We start from the raw sequence: 18,269 nt of genomic DNA on the forward strand, positions 1-18,269 counted from the left end.
TTTTCATGACATTCTACCGTAGGGATATTCAGTTTTCTTCAGAGAAGGGTTACTCGCTGGGTCCTTTTGTTGCGGCCAACTCAATTTTATAGTTAGCGTGTATTGTTAGGGTGCTAGGAGTTTAGGCAGTTAGTGGTAGTCTAAATGAAGTTTTCATAATAAAACTAATATTGTAATACTTATCTGAACACCTGAATGATTTCCACCCTCCTCCCCACTTCAATTTTTGACAGCGAGTGACTCAGTTGGGGGTGTCGGCCTCTGTCAGCCGCTATTTGCAGCAGCATTGTCAACGGTACCTCAGGTAACTCATTTGACAAGATTTTACCTGTAGCGTTGGTAACGCTGATAGTTAATTACCCACTTTGTGGGTAAATTTATGGGGATATAGTTTGGGCTGGTGAGTGACCAGGGCTAATTCAGGTATTCAGGTAAGTATTACAATATTAGTTTTATTATGAAAACCTTATTTCTTAACATTAGCAGTTGTGACATGGACTATCGATGGATGGTCTCTTATTTGTCAGTTTTTTGTAAGTTGTATTTTAACAGATCTTTCTCATTCATAATTGATCCTTGATCCTCTTTTCCTGCTGAGGGCAACCAGATTTGCTTAACAGCAGCACCAGTATGCAGTAAGAGTGCCTTGCTGTCAAACTATCAGTTCCAGAAGTCCTGTATTCTCCACACTGTTGGACTATCGAGCAGTCAATCTCCTTCAGGATATTGTGCAACTGGAACCTAAAAATTTCAAGCAAAGATGCTATGCATTTCTACCTTAAAACAGTTCTTATATTTTATTACTGTACTTACATTTTCATCTGTTATTTTATTATTTTTTTTATTTTCTGACAACTGCTCTCCTCATTATGTATATTACTGTACTTATATTTTCATCTGTTATTATTTTTTTTATTTTCTGACAACTACTCTCCTCATTATGTATTTCCTTTTACCTTCTGTTACCTATTTCAAATGAACACCATATTCTTTGGAAGTTTTGAAATTCAAGTCAGTGGCCCCTTTGGGCATATTCCATGTGAATAGGGTTCATCATCTGAATAATAATTAATAATAATAATAATAATAATAGTTCAACACTTGCAGGCATACATGGTCTCTAAATCTGACTCTCACACTGGGTACAGAGCAGTTTTTCCACACTGCAAGAAGAGAGTTTTGCTGCTGTGATGGTGTTGAAGACACTCTTTTTTTTCTTACTGATTAACTAAGAGCACTCCAGGCTTTGAACTTTTAACTCAAACTTCTTTCTTCATGGTCATAAATTTTTTTTTATTAAAACCACACATGCCATTAAAATCTTTATTCACATCACTTTATAATAATAATATAGTGTTTATAGTGTGGTACAATAAAGTACTATGACAAAATAGGTTATGTATATTACACACATTGTAAGTTCAAAGATGAAGGTTTTCAATCTGTTTCTAGTTAAAACTCAACTTGTTCTTGGAACAAAAATCAACTTCTGCCAATAACAGTATATGTTCCACTCAGGTACAGCGGCAATGTGAAAACATTTTATGGACAAAAGTTAAGGCAGGATGGGATATGGCACTGAGCCCTTTCCAGAACCAAATGACTTTAGTAACATGATCAAATAAGAAATAGCAATTCCAGTTAGTAACAAATAATATTTAGTAGTTTCTTTCAATCTGAAAATAGTTGACAGTCTAAATAAAAGTAAATTAGATTGCTCCCAAGAAATAAACTTCACTGAGCTTCTTTCTCTTCTTTACATAATTTCAAAACCATACATACAAACAAAAAGTGATGTTCTAGAATTTTTATCCTGTTAGTCCAAACATAAACAACATTATTTTCCAGTGAAAACCAAAAGTAAGATCACTTCAGAAGTACTGATTTTTCCAAAAATTAATCCCAGTACAGTAAAATTTAACAAATAAATGCCAAGGCTACCCACAAGCCATATCTTGAAATACTGTTTTAATCACAACGCTAATACTGGATTGAGAAAAATCAGATTATAAAAAAATATCTATTATGGATGCATGTTACTAGAAAATTAGTTACAATCTGAAAAATACTGGCTAACCTAAGTATGAAAAATAAACTTGAAAGTTGCATCATTACATTTTGATTTTTTCTTGTGACATCAAACACATACTGCACTTGATTTGTTTATATTCCAATCTATATATGTTAAAAATCTGATCATCACACAACAGACACTAATAAATAGAATAACATAAATACAATTTTTACAAAGCAATAAACCCACTTTGGATTTACTTGCGATTTTTTCGCCTTGCTCCTTGAGGTTTTGTGTTAGGAGGAATATACACGTTTCCCCCTTGAAGTTCTGGGTTACTGTTAACTGTTGACAGAGCTTCAAGGTGGGCCATAACATCTCCAACTTGTGACTCCAGTTCTGCTATTTTCTGTAAAGGAAAACAGTTCGATATTTAGGCAGTCATAAAACAACAAGTAAGGCACCTGACTTCACTTTTGAAACTAGTTAATAAGATAGCAAAAAAATTTATACCGACCAATTTTTTTTTTGCTGTTTTTGATATTTTGAATCTTACAGATGTAAGAAATCTTTTCACCCCTGTAGGACATCTTATGTTCTAATTTACAGCATAATTCATGATCATCTTTGCCATACTGTACCCACTGCTGCTTCCATACATGGCCACTTTGGCAGTCCTGCTGTCTGCTGTATCCACTCCTTGCTTTAGCTCGCCTTACAATATACGTCAGCTGTAACTGCAATACGTATTGTCTATTCATGCTGGAACTTGCATACTTGCCGATTACTGCCTCCCATGTTGGCTGTTCCAGTAATGACTGTTGTGCCTGATCACCTGCTGTTCCTGTTGTACTAATGGTTTGTTCCACTTCCATGTTGTTGGTTACTCATGTTTCTCTGTATTAGCTGTGCATGATGTGCCTGTTGTACTGATGATTGTCTCCTGTGTTGGTAGTTCCAGCAGTGCCTGGTTCACCTGCTGTTCCTGTACTGCCTGGTTCACCTGCTGTACTAATGGTTATCCCACATCCACGGTGCTGATTACTAATGTTTCTGTCCTTGCTTTTCCCATTTGGTCAGCTGTGCACGATGTGCCTGCTGTACTGATGGTCGTTCTAGCTTCTCCTGCTACCATAGCTATTTCTGCTGTCCCTTCTGCTTATGCTATGCCTTCTATGTGCAATATGCTACCTACATTTACAATATTGTCTTGTAGAGTTTGGACTACACTTCAGGCTGTACCCACAATGCCTACAGGTTGTGCTGACAGTTTCTTCTACCTCTACTGAACTACTTTTACAGTGAATTGATGCCTTTTGGCCTTTTGTTTCTGTTAAAGCTTCTATCCCAACTTACATCTGCTGTTTGTTATGCCTTCATCCTCAGCTACTCCTATGCTAGCTGCACCTGGTATGTGTCCTACACCTCATTTAAGGTTGGTTTTGGTTGCTCCTGCTGCCAAAAGACATCTGGCTAGTTTGCCTCTTCAAGCAGATCTTAAGAGCTTTACCCCTATTGTGCAGGTCACCTTCTTCAAAGGGTCCTATTAATTACAGACCAGACAGGTTCATTCTTTCCCAAAAAGATTAGGTAAAGCTTCAGTCAGCAAATAGCTGTAAAGACTTGCCCTCAGCAAACAGGATTCTTTGCAGACTCCTGCCCTACCACCTTACTCTCACCATCATCCATCGTTTGTAATTCTCTTGTAGGCCAGCCACTTCTAGGTACCACAAAGGGAAGCTTTTTCCAGCACCTGCAGTTTCCCTTGCCCTTGCAATCCTGGATAAGACTCCCTTACCCTTGCAATCCTGGATAAGACTAAGTATCTTGACCAAACTCTCTTACAATGCCTATGCCTCATCCAATAAGCCCCAAACAAGTAGACGATGAGAAGCAGTCTCCCTTTTTCAGAGGCCATGGAATAAGTTGGTAGAACTTGTATTGGTAGTCATCAAATAACTCTTCTACAGTCACTGGCAGCAAGATGTATGATGTCCCATTTGCCACTTCAACTAGTACATTCTGCAAACTTCCAAGGATTACAATCATCCATGGGCTGCTATAAACACCTTTCTTCTTAATCTTAGACTAAAGAAGTTTTGTATCCAAGGTTGCTTTTCTGGGCTCAGCATAACCCCCACTTCCATAGAGAGTATTGTCATTAGAACTCCAGGTGGCTACTGCATTACACTGCCAGTTAAGCTGTCACCTACTGTTAACAATATGACAGAGCACTGGCCCCAACATTCTTTGCCATCAACAATGGGTGAGGGTATAACCTCTTGTCTTTTATAGTCTGTGTTCTGACAAAAGCAGCCAATCGTCAGCAGTGATTGAAAAGGCCAATATGACAGTGTGTTCCTTGACTAGAAGCTTGATTTGACACTTTAGAAGAAATAATTCACCTACAGGAGGGGATCAACAATGCAAATAAGCACATAAACTCAGACAGCTGCAAACCACGCAGGACCTTGTTTAAGTATGATTCTCCTGCCACACACACACTGTTGGGAAACATCAGTTGCCCTCTCAAATTTAGAAGGGATGACAGCTGTTGGCCAAGTCTCTAATTCAAGGATGAAGATGATGATGATGATATTGTCTACAAAGATGTTTTTGGAGGGTGTGAAAATGGATAAGAACAAAGTTGTGATATGGCCATACCTATTGATTTCTGAGATGTATGGCGACAACAATGACAAATTGTAGGTCAGGGACAAGGTAAAGTCAATAGAAAGCATATGATCAAGGAATGAGATGGCTTGCCAGACTTGTACAGCCATATCTATGTTATTGGTCTCAAAGGTGATGAGAGGTTGGCAATGAAGTTCCAGCAGCAGACCCCTTTCAGGATGAAAAAAACTGCAGTCAGTAAAGCAGGTCATCAGGAGGAACAACTTCCCGGTATTTCTTAACCTCCAGCTTTCATACAGCCTTGTCCTGATACATCCAGGGTCAAGGAAGTAACTGCACTTTAGGTGAAGGGTGGAAATAAACTAAGGATGAGTTTCAGAAAGGCCATAATTCTTCTGCTCTTCACCTGAATTTTGACTCAATTTGCACCATGAGAGGTCCAGTACAGCAAAAAAAAAAAAATAAAAAAAAAAAAAACTAATCTAGGCTACTGATTGGTCTCTGCAGAGAAAATAGAACTACTGAAATAACCCTGGTTGGTAAATGTTATGTAGTTAGTAACTGGCTCTGCACAGTACCTAGAAGTAGTCAGACTTGACTCCTTCCATAATACCATGTCAGTAAAAAAGTAGTGGAATCTTGGACTGTGCTAACTCATCCTTTTGCAGACAAGACTTGTAGCAAACCTAAAGTTCCATTGCCAACTTCAGCCAAGCCATAGAAATTTGATGTTTTCAAAGAATAAGCTTATTCTTTGCAACCAGCACAGGATGAGGCACCAGCTACAGTAATGCAATTTTGTAGTGCTGGTCAGTTCTGACTCTCCCGTATGATTGCCCATCATAAGATCTGGTGTGGTGGTAAGATTCAATACCTGAAGAAAGAAGACATTCTACTGGTTTTTTTTTATGGATGCATCAATGCACCAAGAGGAGGCCTACCTCCTTGGTCAGCAGATGATGAGAGCCTGGTTGAAGGCAAACAAGAAGCGACACATCAACTTCATACAAATAAAGGCTAAGCTCTTAGATCTTCATGCACTTTTTATATCAATGAAAAGAAAGCTCACCCGAATTAACTCCAATGAAATTATGCTGCCAGTCTTCTGTTTTTTATTATTTATGGATGCATCAATGCATAAGGAGGCCTACCTCCTGGGTCAGCAGATGATGAGAGTCTGGTTGAAGGCAAACAAGAAGCGGCACATCAACTTCATACAAATAAATGCTGTGCTCTTAGATCTTCAGCGCTTTTTGTATCAATGAAAAGAAAGCTCACCTGGATTAACTCCAATGAAATTATGCTGACAGTCTTGCTTTTTTTTTTTTTATTCATGGATGCATCAATGCACCAGGAGGAGGCCTACCTCCTTGGTCAGCAGGTGATGAGAGCCTGGTTGAAGGCAAACAAGAAGCAGCACATCAACTTCATACAAATAAAGGCTGTGCTCTTAGATCTTCAAGCACTTTTTGTATCAGTAAAAAAGAAAGCTCACCTGGATCAACTCCAATGAAACTATGCTGAAGTTTGTGGAAAAAGAAAATATCACCACAGATCTTGCAAGTTATCCTGGTCTGCCAATCTGGAAGGGTACAAGGTTCTATAATAATGGTGAGGTGTGCCCCAATTGGACCAGGTAGCAATGAACCTGCTCTACAATTTTGCTAAAACAAGATTGAATTGATCACACTGCATTGGTTATAGCAGGACTGACTTGCAGGTCTCCACCCCTAATGGACCATCCAAGGAGCCTGATAATAGAGGTGAATCCTAAGGCAGCCCCATGTCCTCTCAAGTTCCAAAATGCAACCCAAACAGCAAGCATCTTCATGCCCTGGAGATGAACATGAGATATCTCACAGGTTGAGACTTTTCAGAGACAGATTCAGGTGAGACTTTTCAGGGATAGATTCTGCTGATGTTTGCTCTCGTTAACTTGTGACCACCACCAACGAATACCAAGGAAAGTGGATTGGATGTATAGATGGTGTAAGTGACAGGGGCATGAGTTTGATCAGTGCCTCTTTTCCTGTGATTAAAACTGATCAATGCTACCTTTCCTTTGATTTGAGATATCTTCCAAGAAAATTGGTAATTTTCTGCATTTTATCTCTGACAAAACTCTTCCATCACTTTAAAGTGGAAGGTGCTACCTTGCAGGTTGATCTATCTGCCTAAGTGTGATGTCTTGGATCTCAACAGTTTCTCCAAAGTGCTACATGAATTGAATGCTTTAAGAGTCATTTTTTTTTTTTTTTTTTTTTTTTTTTTTTTGGTCCATAGAAACTACTGTATTCAGTGCTACATGAATTGAATGCTTTAAGAGTCATTTTTTTTTTTTTTTTCATAGAAACTATTCTGCTCGTCCTAACTATTCTTGGTATATGAACAAGCTTCATTCCTTGCCATTAGTGGCCACTTAAACCATAAATTGGTCCCTAGTGGATTTGTTCTTGGCTTCTGAGAACCTAGTACTTGCTCCAGCAAGAGCCAGCTGCCTATAAGTAAAGAGAATAAATCTAGTACAGTACTGTACCAAGTCCAGCACAAGGATAAATCTTCAAAGCAGTATGACTCCTGACTTTGTCTCCTATGACACCTGCCCCCAATACCTGAGCAACAGGGGTGTTCCTTCTCAAAGAAGGACATGGAGATATTTTAGGGGCTCTTGCAATATGTGCCAAGTCACCTCCCTCATTAGATGACTGGTATGCCAACTGACAACCTTATTAAGCCAAGAAAATGGTGTTCTTAGAAACCTCTTCTTATGCCTGCAGATTATCTCTATCAAAGATGTCTAGCCCTATACATGAAACAAAGCACAGCTCTTAAACTGGGGATTAAACACTGAAGGATTCTGAGTACCTTGGGGTCTAGAACTGGCAAGTACATTGGTAAGGCTTCCAGTGTTCTCCCAAGTGAGGACTCCATACATACCTTAAACATACCCCTGCAACTGAACATCTGCTTCTGCATTCCTCCTGCCTGGAATAAACATGGAAGACAACTCAACAGAATGTCAGTCCACTAACTTGTAAAGGTTCCCTTGCTTGGTGACATAAAAAACCACAACCAGTGACTAACCTCTTATCAATAAAACTTTATATACTTTTAATGCCAGCAGCTATATCTGCATTTCTAAAATACTGATGGGCATATGGACACTTCCAGCCCAAACCTGGAGCAACAAAGTTGTTCAACTGTATGTCCATCCCACCTCAAGCGTGTGTCCATCCCACCTCAAGCGTGTGTCCATCCCACCTCAAGCGTATCTTAGAACAAGCGCATTAATGAAGGGGAGAGGGCTACTCCACAGAAACTCCTTTTATCATGTTGCTGTCATCTAATCACCACCTCAGATTGTCCCTTACCCCAAGGCTGTAGGGCACAGGCTGGAAAAGAAAGGAGTCAGACTGAGGACCAATGCTGCTTCAGACACCACCAAAGTGAGTACAATGTGCTGCATGTGAGGTACAAGCTTATCCAAATAATGCCACATATGTATTTCTGCTGTTTGAACTGGAAATCTGATTTCCTAGTTCACCACAATCTAAGATCATAGCAAAATATGAGAAAGCAATCTTGATTCCAAAGTAACTGCACTTCTGAGGTTGCCAGGACTAGCCAGTTGCTGAGATAATGCAACAGATATCCCAATCAAATGGACCTAAACAAAACAAACCTTTGCAATGAAAGTCCGTTCACAGGTGAAGCACATACTTATTGGAGTCCTGATGGATGTCCTTCAAGTCTACATCAAAATATGAAGTGCCCCAGTCTGATGAAAGGTAATAGGGAACATGTTCTCCATCCTGAACCTAGTCTGAAGCACAAATTTGTTTAGAGGAGAATTATTGATCCCTAGCAATAGGCAATAAAATACAAGTACGGTATTGCCTTTTTCATGAAGGAGAGATGACTGTGGAAACCTAAATAGTCACTGGCCATGACTTCTAGAGTTCCTTTTTCCAGTATGGTCCTTATCTCTATAAACAGGGCCAACACTAGGAGCAATCCTAGAAGGTTGGCTAGAAACTGGATTGTTTTGGGATACAGGGGAGTGTAGTTTGTATCGATCCTGAAGAACTAGAAATACTCAGGGCTCCAAGCCTTGCAATGATACTCATGGTATGACAGGCTTCCCATATCTTCCATTTTTTAATCCTTTCCTAACTTTGGGAACTGCATCCTAGATACTGGCCAAGAAGGAGCTGGGAAATTTCTTTGGCTTTCTTAGGGAGGAAAGTACCTGATCAGACTTTCAAAGAGGACTGGCCTCTTCCCAGTACTGATGTTGATGGCAAAGCTGACCCCCAAAAGCTTGGCTGTGGGGACCTTGGAAGGCAAGTTGAAGGTCATTTCATAGTGCATCATGGTGTCCTGGGCATTAGGCCACTTCACTGCTTACTTGACCCTGGTCCTCAAATAGCACTGATTATCTTCACAGTTATGACTGCTCTAGGTTGCCATCTGGCATAGAAAAAGACTTGCCAATGGCAACATGCCTCTTCAGCACCAGGTTGGACCACAGGTTTGGAGACTGGTGCATGAAGAAGGTAAAGATCCTTCCTCTTGAAACCAACCATATCCTACATCCTACCTCTTAAAACCAGCAATCTCCTGAGCTTCACTAAGTCGTCCTCCAAAAGGTTTGCAGACAGGTGCATGAAGAAGGTCAACATCCTTCTTCCTGAAACCAACAACCTCCTGAGATTGGTGGAGTCCTCTTCAGAGTCCATCTCAAACACAAGAAGAGTCCACCAATATGTTCAGCCAAAGAAGTTTAAAAAATGTAGCCATGTAGACTTAAGAAGAACATTGCTTCCGAGGATCTGATTTTATGTACGTACCTCCATGTGTAAGGGCAAGTCTCCACATCCTCAGGCATTTATTTCCTGTGACATGTCAGAGGTGAAAGGAGTTTTGAGAACTTGCAGGAGGCGAGCACATTCTATGTTAAGATGCCAGATAATTCACCTCCTCAGTACCCTACAAGCAGGTGGGAGCCATGGCAGTTAGTAAAATGGATTGGTCTCCAGAGTGAATCCTTTGGTTTGCTTCATCATAGAGACAATACCTATGAATAGCCATAGAAGCCATTCTGCGGCCACAATACCTCAAATGAGGACCAGTTCTCAAGACTGCCTGTCAACCTCAGTCTGCTGTGGTTCTCAAAAGATCCACAACATACTGAGAAGGCCACTCCATAGAGGCAAATGGGATGGCTTGCCAGACTGATTAGGGGAAAGCTTTCTTCATTGGCAGGCCATGGGCCTGGAACTCAAGTCTAAATATGGTACCTCGTCAGAAGGAATGGAGGAATGACCTTGCACAATCACCAGAACTGGTGCTAGTTATCGGCAAGCTATTCTTTAACCCATTACCTCACATACAGTAACTGCCCCATCCTTTTCAGCAGTGGACTTACACAAGCAAGTAATGATACTAAGCTCTCTGACACCAGAACTTTAAAATTTTGTAAGCTGTTTTTTAATTAAGCCTAGGACAATCTTGGTGCTTGTATCATCCACAGCTTGCTTTTGCCATAACCCTTTGTAGTTCAACTGTATTGTTTTCTGACTTTCCACCAAGTAAAACCTAAACTTTATACAGGCAGTTCCCAGTTATCAGCAGGGTTCCGTTCCCGACAGCATGATGATAACCTAAAATCGCCGCTAATCGAAAATTGGCGACAACAGCACTGATCCCTGGTTATCGGCGCCAATAATCGGTGATCAGCCCCGCCGATAAATGGCAATCAGCGCCGATAACCAGTTATCAGAGACGATAACTGGGAATCAGTGTCGAAAATCCTGTTATTGTCATCACTAGACAAGTGCCGTAAAACCGGATCGCCGATAACGGAGACTGCCAATAACCAAGGGACTGCCTGTACAACATTAATTTATCAGTTCCCTTCAGTATCTTCCACCAAAGAAAACCTAAACTTTATATAAAGACAAAAGTTTGGGCCCGCCCTGTGAGAGCTAAATAGATTAGCTCAGTGGTCTTTGGTGTCATTAGTTACAAATAATGATAAAATCCACCCAGCATCTATGCTGTCCTGCTCAAAAATTCAATTATCTAATTAAACTGCTAGTAATTCAAATGGTCTAGTTTTCAGAGTAACTACATTTCTAATCTACATGCAGTACACAAGCAAGCACTGTGCATAATAGAAATTAGTTCTCTGAGGCACGTATTTTCTTACTGCTTGTCAACAACTAAGGAAAAGTTGAATGTGCTAGGCTAACCTGGACACACACACACACACAGACACAAAATTAAAAATCACTAATAAAAAAAAAAAGAGGTGTGATTTCTAACCACATTGCTAAAATGATGAGTATGTGAGCTACTGTAACTATCTGATAGGCATAATTGCCATGGAAACCTTATGAAAGCATGGTGCACCTGCCCTCAGTGACAACCTTTAATCTCTAGAGACAATGAAAAAATAATTTTTTATAATATTCATTTTTGAAATATGTACCTCTCTATTATGATAGCTGTATTTCCGGTGTCAGGCAGGAGGACGATAGTGTGTGAAAACTAAAAAAAATTAAGATCACTTAGTTTGAACTGTCTGTTGACCCATCCCTTTCAGGTGGTTTGAGCATCAATAGTTTCCCATTCAGTTTTTTTCTTCTGTCCATGAGTGGGGAGGTGGAGGGATACATAATGGAAAGGTAAGTATTTCAAAATTAATTTTTTATTAATTTATATTTTTGAAATGAATCTTACCTCTCTATTTTGATCGCTGATTCCCACATTGAACAAAGGAGGTGGGAAAGGTGCAAGGATAAAGTTAATAACCCCCCCAAGAAAACCATGAAATTCCACCAGGAATAAGAGGCTACTTACATAATGATTAGCATCCATCTGCTGGTACTGCTGCCAAGCAAAGAGGTTCCTTGTTAGGGATACCACTCACTCCAATGCAGGTGGGACAAAATGCCTTGTGCCTAGGCCAGCAGAGCATTGATGGTAAAAGAATAAATGCCCTTACGTAATACAACATAAGTCATTTCATATTCCCAAAAACTCAACATTCCTGACTAAATAGGAAAGGTCTGAATACAGCTACCCTAATTGTTAAGGATGTGAGTTCCCCTGCCGTAATGAGGGGTAAAAGAGCTCTGCACAATTCATATTGAATTTCCACATCTAGCACATAGTGCGAGGCAAATACCGAGTTAACCTACACTGTGCTGCATTGAAAACTTTCTCAAGAGAAACATTCTTAAGGGAATTAAAAGTTGTTGCTACCACTTGCACATTGTGAAATCTCACTTTCAGTAGAGGTAAAAAAGTAGAGGCTTTTCGTGTGCGCCTCTCTGACCAGAGCCTTAAACAGAGAAGACAAGGTGTTCTTTGACAAGGGTAAGTCAAGACTTCCTGGGGCTACAAAAAAGGATGTTGACATTTCAACTGATTTTCCTAGTCCTTTGCAGATATATAGAGAGAGCTCTGATTGGACGTAGGGAAGTCTCTTCCCCATCTGTCATCAAAGAGTGAGGCAGAGGATGCAACAAGGCTACCAAAAACAATCTTTACTGTAAAATTCTTTAGGGAGGTTGTGCTCAAGGGCTCAAATGGGAGCATGCTTAAATACTTGAGCACCACATCCAAATTCCAGCTCAGGAATTTAATTGGAGACTTAGGAATCTCAATTTGGAAGGAGCAGATGGCCTCCTTAATATCCATGTTAGATGAAATATCTAGGCCAGTATGCCTCAATGCACAAGCTAACATGGATTGATATACAGGGAAGCCTTCCAGTAGAGCACCAATCCCTATATTCTGCCCACTGTCTTTAAAATAGTGTATTAGTCAACTCTCTTCTGGAGTTAAGGATGGACCTCCTGCATTCCTTCAAAAAACCCCCTTTCTCATTAAACGACCCTGAGTCTCCAAACGGTCAGCTGAAGCATGGGGAGGTTTTAGTGAAACCTCATACCTCTTGGCTGTCTGAGATCTTTCCTTGGTGGAAGATGCCTTGTGTGATCTACTAACAGAGGTCTGAACTCTTCAACCAGAGAGACACTCCCTGCAAAAGCAGAGGTCAATGGTTCCACCATCTCAGAAGGTCCTCTAACTCCCTTAAGACTTGAGACTTAAATTTGAATGAGTCAAGCTGAACTTCCCTGTTCCAGTGCCTTAAGAAAGAATTGAATCAGCCTGGCAGCCAGAACCAGCTTCTCTGGTGATGCCATGCAACCGTATAGGGACAACCATTTCTTGGTTGGCAAGGTCGTGAAGGATAGAAATTCCTCAAGAAGTTTTCTATACATTTCTCCTGTGGAGAAACCAAGAAATTCTGGGTATCCACATCATTCCCAGATAACAAAGGTTCTGAGATGGTATTAGATTAGATTTTGAAATATTTATCAGCATTTCCATAGAATAGATTTTGAAATATTTATCAGCATTCCCAACATATTTGTCAACTTTAAAAGAGTATCTCTTGCCCTCAAGCTCCCCTCTAAACTGGACACTAGACTCAGCCAATCGTCCAGATAGAGAAGCACCCGAATGCCTAACAGGTGAGCCCAACTGCCATAGGACTCTTGTAAAAACTTGATGAGCTGAGCTCAGACTGAAGCACTTCGAACAAAACTGGTACACCTTGATCTGAAAAACTAACTGCAGATATTTCATTGAATTTGGATGAATTGGTACACGAAAGTATGCATCTATTATATCCACTGATACCATCTAATCTCCTTGTTGAGATTGATCTGGCAGAATGGAGCCAGGCGAATGAAACAGTTCCGAATTGGAAACATCCAGTACTGGTCTCCATCCTCCCAATGTTTTTGGTACCAGAAACAGGTAATTGTAGACCCCCAGTGATGATTCCAAGGCTATTTCCACAGCTCCTTTTAGCATAAAAAACTCTACTTCCTCCCCCAGGATCTGGAACTTCTCCTCATTGTGGAGATAGAAGGAAACTCCAAAGGAGAACTGGCTTGAGGAGGCTGGGAAAGGAATAGAATGCTGTATCCCTCCTTCAGTACCTTTACCACCCAGGAATCTACCTCCAGATCCTGCCAAACCAAATAAAAGAGGCTCAACCTCCTTCCTACTGGGGACTGAGAGCTTGAAGCATCATTTCTTAACAAGAGCTGGATTTATTCTAGGACTCTTACTGTCCTTACTGAAACAGCCCAGGTCTGGCTTGAGGCCACAAACGACTTACTGTTTGCCTGGAGCTAATCCAGGTGAGCTTTCTTTTCACGGACACAAAAAGTGCTTAAAGATCTAAGAACACAGCCTTTATTTGTACAAAGTTGATGTGCCACTTGTTTGCCTTCAACCAGGCTCTCATCATCTGCTGACCAAGGAAGTAGGCCTCCTTGTGCATTGATGCACTCATTAAAAAAAAAAAAAAAAAAAAAAAACAGAAGAATGTCTTTCTTTCTTCAGGTATTGAATCTTACCACCATGCCACACCTTATGATGGGCAATTATATGAGAGAGTCAGAACTGATCAGCACTAAAAAATTGCATTAGCTGGTGCCTCATCCTGTACTGGTTCCAAAGAATAAGCTTATTCCTTGAAAAAAGATGTTTTCAAACTTCCATGGCTTCTGCCATGGTTGTGTGTCTAAATGTTTGAAAGCAACACAACAAAGATCTGGTTTCCACTTTCTGTTCCCTACACTTGACAACTGCATTAGTAAAGGTGTGCACAGACTCTCCAAAGGAGTCAAACTGCCAGAAAGCCAAGCAAGCAAAAAACTCTTAACTCCCAAGGAGTTACAGTAAACCCCCCATACTCATGGGGGGTGCGTACCACACTCCCCCGCGAATAGCTAAAACCCGTGATAGCTAAAACCCGTGAATACTTAAAATCCTTCTAAAAACACTCAGAACTGCCTATTTTGATAGTTCAAACACACACAAAACAAACTAATAATGCTTATACAGGTACAGTATTATCCTACTTACGATGGGGTTAGGTTCCAAAAAAAAAACCCATCATTTGTTGGAAAAAATGCAAGAAATACCAAAACATATCTCAAACATAGCCTAGCATACACTAGGGTATTCGGTGCCATGTACTGTATACATATATGGTAGCCTAGCCTACACTAAAATATACTCTTTACATACACAGTATAGTAATTATTAATATCAGCTAATTCTGGAGATTCATGCAAAGTGACATGATAATTCAATACAGAGAAATTGAATAACAAACAAGAATTAGCTTAGCTACACTATATGGTATATTGTTTACATACACGGTAGCGTAGCCTACATTATACTCTCCTCTATATTCACATATCGTATTATACAAACGTCAACATAACGAATATGTATCTTCTCCATGGATATTTTAAAATGTTATGCCTTAATTCACTTTATCCAATAATATTGTATATATTCTTAAATTGCCTTTGTATTATAAATTGCGATCATAGCGATCAATGTTTTGGTTTGGAATTGTTTACGTGGCATTTATTTCACCGCATTTAACTCAGTTCCAAGCGCTTTTCTTGCTTCTAGTTAGCGTAAGTGTATCTCTAGATACTTTATTTATATGGGGCAAGGTTATTTTTCATTATACGAAGTGTTTTTAAGTCGAAATATAGCTAAAATACGTCTTGTGAAATTAATTAATCTATTATTTTCGTTAGTAGATGACGATGGCCGTTTGGGGGGCGTTTGTTTTGTGCAAAAAAATTCAAGAGTCCATTTGTTGTTTTCACTTGATTTCATCATAATACAACCTTGATGTAGTTATCGTTTTTCTGCATAAAAATAACAGCAATGTGTTCTTTCATGTACAGTAGTTTTGATTAAAATACAATCTCTCCCATTTTAATTATGATAGAGTTTAATCCATGTTGCCGATGCACGATAATTTACAGTATAGTCATCATCCATGTTGCCAATGCACGATAATTTACAGTATAGTCATCAGCAGCCTGAACATTGTTTTCTCAGCTTCAGCTACAACTTGCAGCTTAAATTTAGCAGTATATTTCCTTGCCGATCTTTTATCCATACTGAATAAGGGTATAATGTAAAAATTTCAGTCCTATTCTACTCAATGTCAGTTGTGCCATAACGTACGGTAATTGTTTATTACCGTACTACGATTGTTGAAATACCAAGTAAAAGGCTTTTGTTATCCGATTTAGTTATAAGCAAAACAACAGTTTCTTGGTCAGTTGTTTATGGCTGTACTCATTTACGCAAGAGTGTAATGTTACTAACAATACTTTTATCATTCTCTTCGACTTTTTTAACTAGAAGATGCGGTAAAGAGATGGAGGAAAAGTTGTCTATTGTAATTTAGTCTCTCTCACTGCCTGATAACGCTGCTGCCTGCGCCCGCGCGAAATTTAAAAATATTTTACAAATAATATTGTGGTATCGGTATTAATCGCTTACCCCATTGCAAAATCGAATTATCATAAAAGTGAATTATCGTAACTCGAGCATTACCTGAGTATTTTAATAGTTTTATCACAAAAAGTGCATTTAGTCACATAAATGAGATGAAAATACAGTATTTAGTGAATATTTCTCAGTGAAAAAACACCGCAAAAATCATGAAAACGCAAATCCGGGGGGTTTACTGTATATGATTTTAATTACCTGCCAAATGTTTTGAATGGAATTGGTGCAATTTGTCTTGTACAACACCACTAGAGTATTTCTGACAAGTTGGCAACCCATATAATACCCTCAGGCATCTCTGAGAGAGGGCACATCAGTCGTCTCTTAGCAGCGATATGGAGCAGTCATCATCGTCTTCCTTCAGCCCCCAACCTAGCACCTCTCGCGACATTTGTGCTCGCTCATGTGAATCTGATGGTGATGGTAGTGTTCATAGAAAAATAACTAAAAAGAGGTCCCTAACAACTTCAGAAATAAATGAAAATTTATATTTATTAGAGGAATCTGATGACAGTGATTCTTATGGCAGTGAAAGGGATTATGAAAATTATATTCTTGAAAGCTTGGGATGGTCAGATAGTGGGGATGAAGAACTAAATGACCTTATGTATCTACAAGAACAAAATGATTCTGATAGTGATAGTGATGCACACGACGGAGAACTTATTGATGGCGAGGAGACGATTCTTTGAGGTAGAGGGTCTGTTCAACACAGCAGACAGCATGGGAAGGTGGTCTCCTCTGGGGGACGGGGCGGTGGTGGTGGTGTTTGATTGCACTGGTCAGCTTCAGAAACAGATGATGGTTGGACTGATGGTCATGATCATGTCCCAAATAATCATGTTTACTGGGTCAGCAGGAGTGACACATGATTATGAACTAAACCCAAATAGCAAAGAATCTAAATATTTTCACAAATTTTTAGACGATAAAGTAGTGCAAGTCATGGTCGATGAAACCAATCAGTATCATTCGCTCACGACTCATGGCCAACCCCCCACGCCAGGGAAGATGAAGAAATTTGTAGATGTTTGTTTGCAAAAGATGCTTGTTTTTCTTGCTCTCATGTTACTCATGCCTTACGTTTCAAAACATCGCATGAGAGGTTATTGGTCAACAGATGCATACATTTACACACCAATATTTTCTCATTTCATGCCACAAGATAGATACCAACACATATATTGGTATTTACATTTTACAGAAAATACTCTGAGGGACATGCATTTTAATGATAGGTTTAGAAACAGTATGAGAATGGTTCAAGAAATATTTTCATTCTCCAAACATGGAGAATTTCAAAGAACCACCAAAGGAAGATTTGTAGAGCCACCAGAAAAATCTTGTCTGGCACCCGGACAGTGGGTGCCAAACCTACTTCTTGGAAAACCTTCCTGATACCAAATTGGGAAAAATTGGGCAAAAGACCTGCCTTGTATGTTCTCAAACAAAGAATATAGAAAAAAGAAGGTGGAAGGCTGTCACAACCTGGTGCCCTACCTGTGGTGTGGGCTTATGCCTGCCATGCTTCAAAATATATCACTGCCAGAGCATATTTTAAATGAGAGAGAGAGATGTATGATAGATAGCCTTTCATACTTTTTTTTTATTTCGAGTAAACGTTTTATATATAATTTTTTACATTTACGGGAATATTTCACTTTCATTACATTACAGGTAATAATTTACAGGTATATTTCACTTTATTAATTATATTTTTATATATATTTTGATTTCAGAGAGAGAGGGAATTTGATTTTTTCAATGTACCATGGGATAGCTTCCATACTTTTTATTTCATATTTCTTTTATTCCAAGTAAATTTTAGTAATTATATTTTTTATATATTTTGATTTCTGAGAGAGTGGGGGAATTTGATTTTTTTAGTGCACCGTGGGATAGCTTCCATACTTTTTATTTCACACTTTTTTATTTCAAGTAAACTTTTTTTTATATAACTTTTTACATTACAGTACGTGGGTCTTTCATAAAATTTAGGGGTACATTTCACATTCAAAATTGTTTTTTTTTTTATATGAGAGAGAGAGAATTTGATCTTTTTCAATGAATGCACAGCAGAATGTAAAGATTTAGATACTGTTGTAATTTTATGGGGTTTTTTTTCTTTGGATAAAAATAATAATTTAGATTATTTGCTGTATACAACTGCAAACATTTAGAATACATTGATTTACGTGGTGTTTTT

General features: G+C 39.2%; 1 protein-coding gene across 2 annotated transcripts in view; it reads right to left on the reverse strand.

Annotated features, from left to right (window-relative positions):
* Positions 1–1,309: 1,309 nt before the first annotated feature.
* LOC136842630 (BRCA1-associated protein) overlaps positions 1,310–18,269 on the reverse strand; it is a 156,044-nt gene continuing 139,084 nt past the window's right edge. For both annotated transcript variants that reach the window (XM_067110245.1, XM_067110246.1), the window contains exon 13: positions 1,310–2,423. In XM_067110245.1, coding sequence (XP_066966346.1) covers positions 2,271–2,423 — 153 coding nt within the window. In that variant the 3' untranslated portion in view covers positions 1,310–2,270. The remainder of the gene's footprint in view (positions 2,424–18,269) is intronic.

The sequence above is a fragment of the Macrobrachium rosenbergii genome, chromosome 10 (genome assembly GCF_040412425.1).
Source record: "Macrobrachium rosenbergii isolate ZJJX-2024 chromosome 10, ASM4041242v1, whole genome shotgun sequence".
NCBI lineage: Eukaryota > Metazoa > Arthropoda > Malacostraca > Decapoda > Palaemonidae > Macrobrachium > Macrobrachium rosenbergii.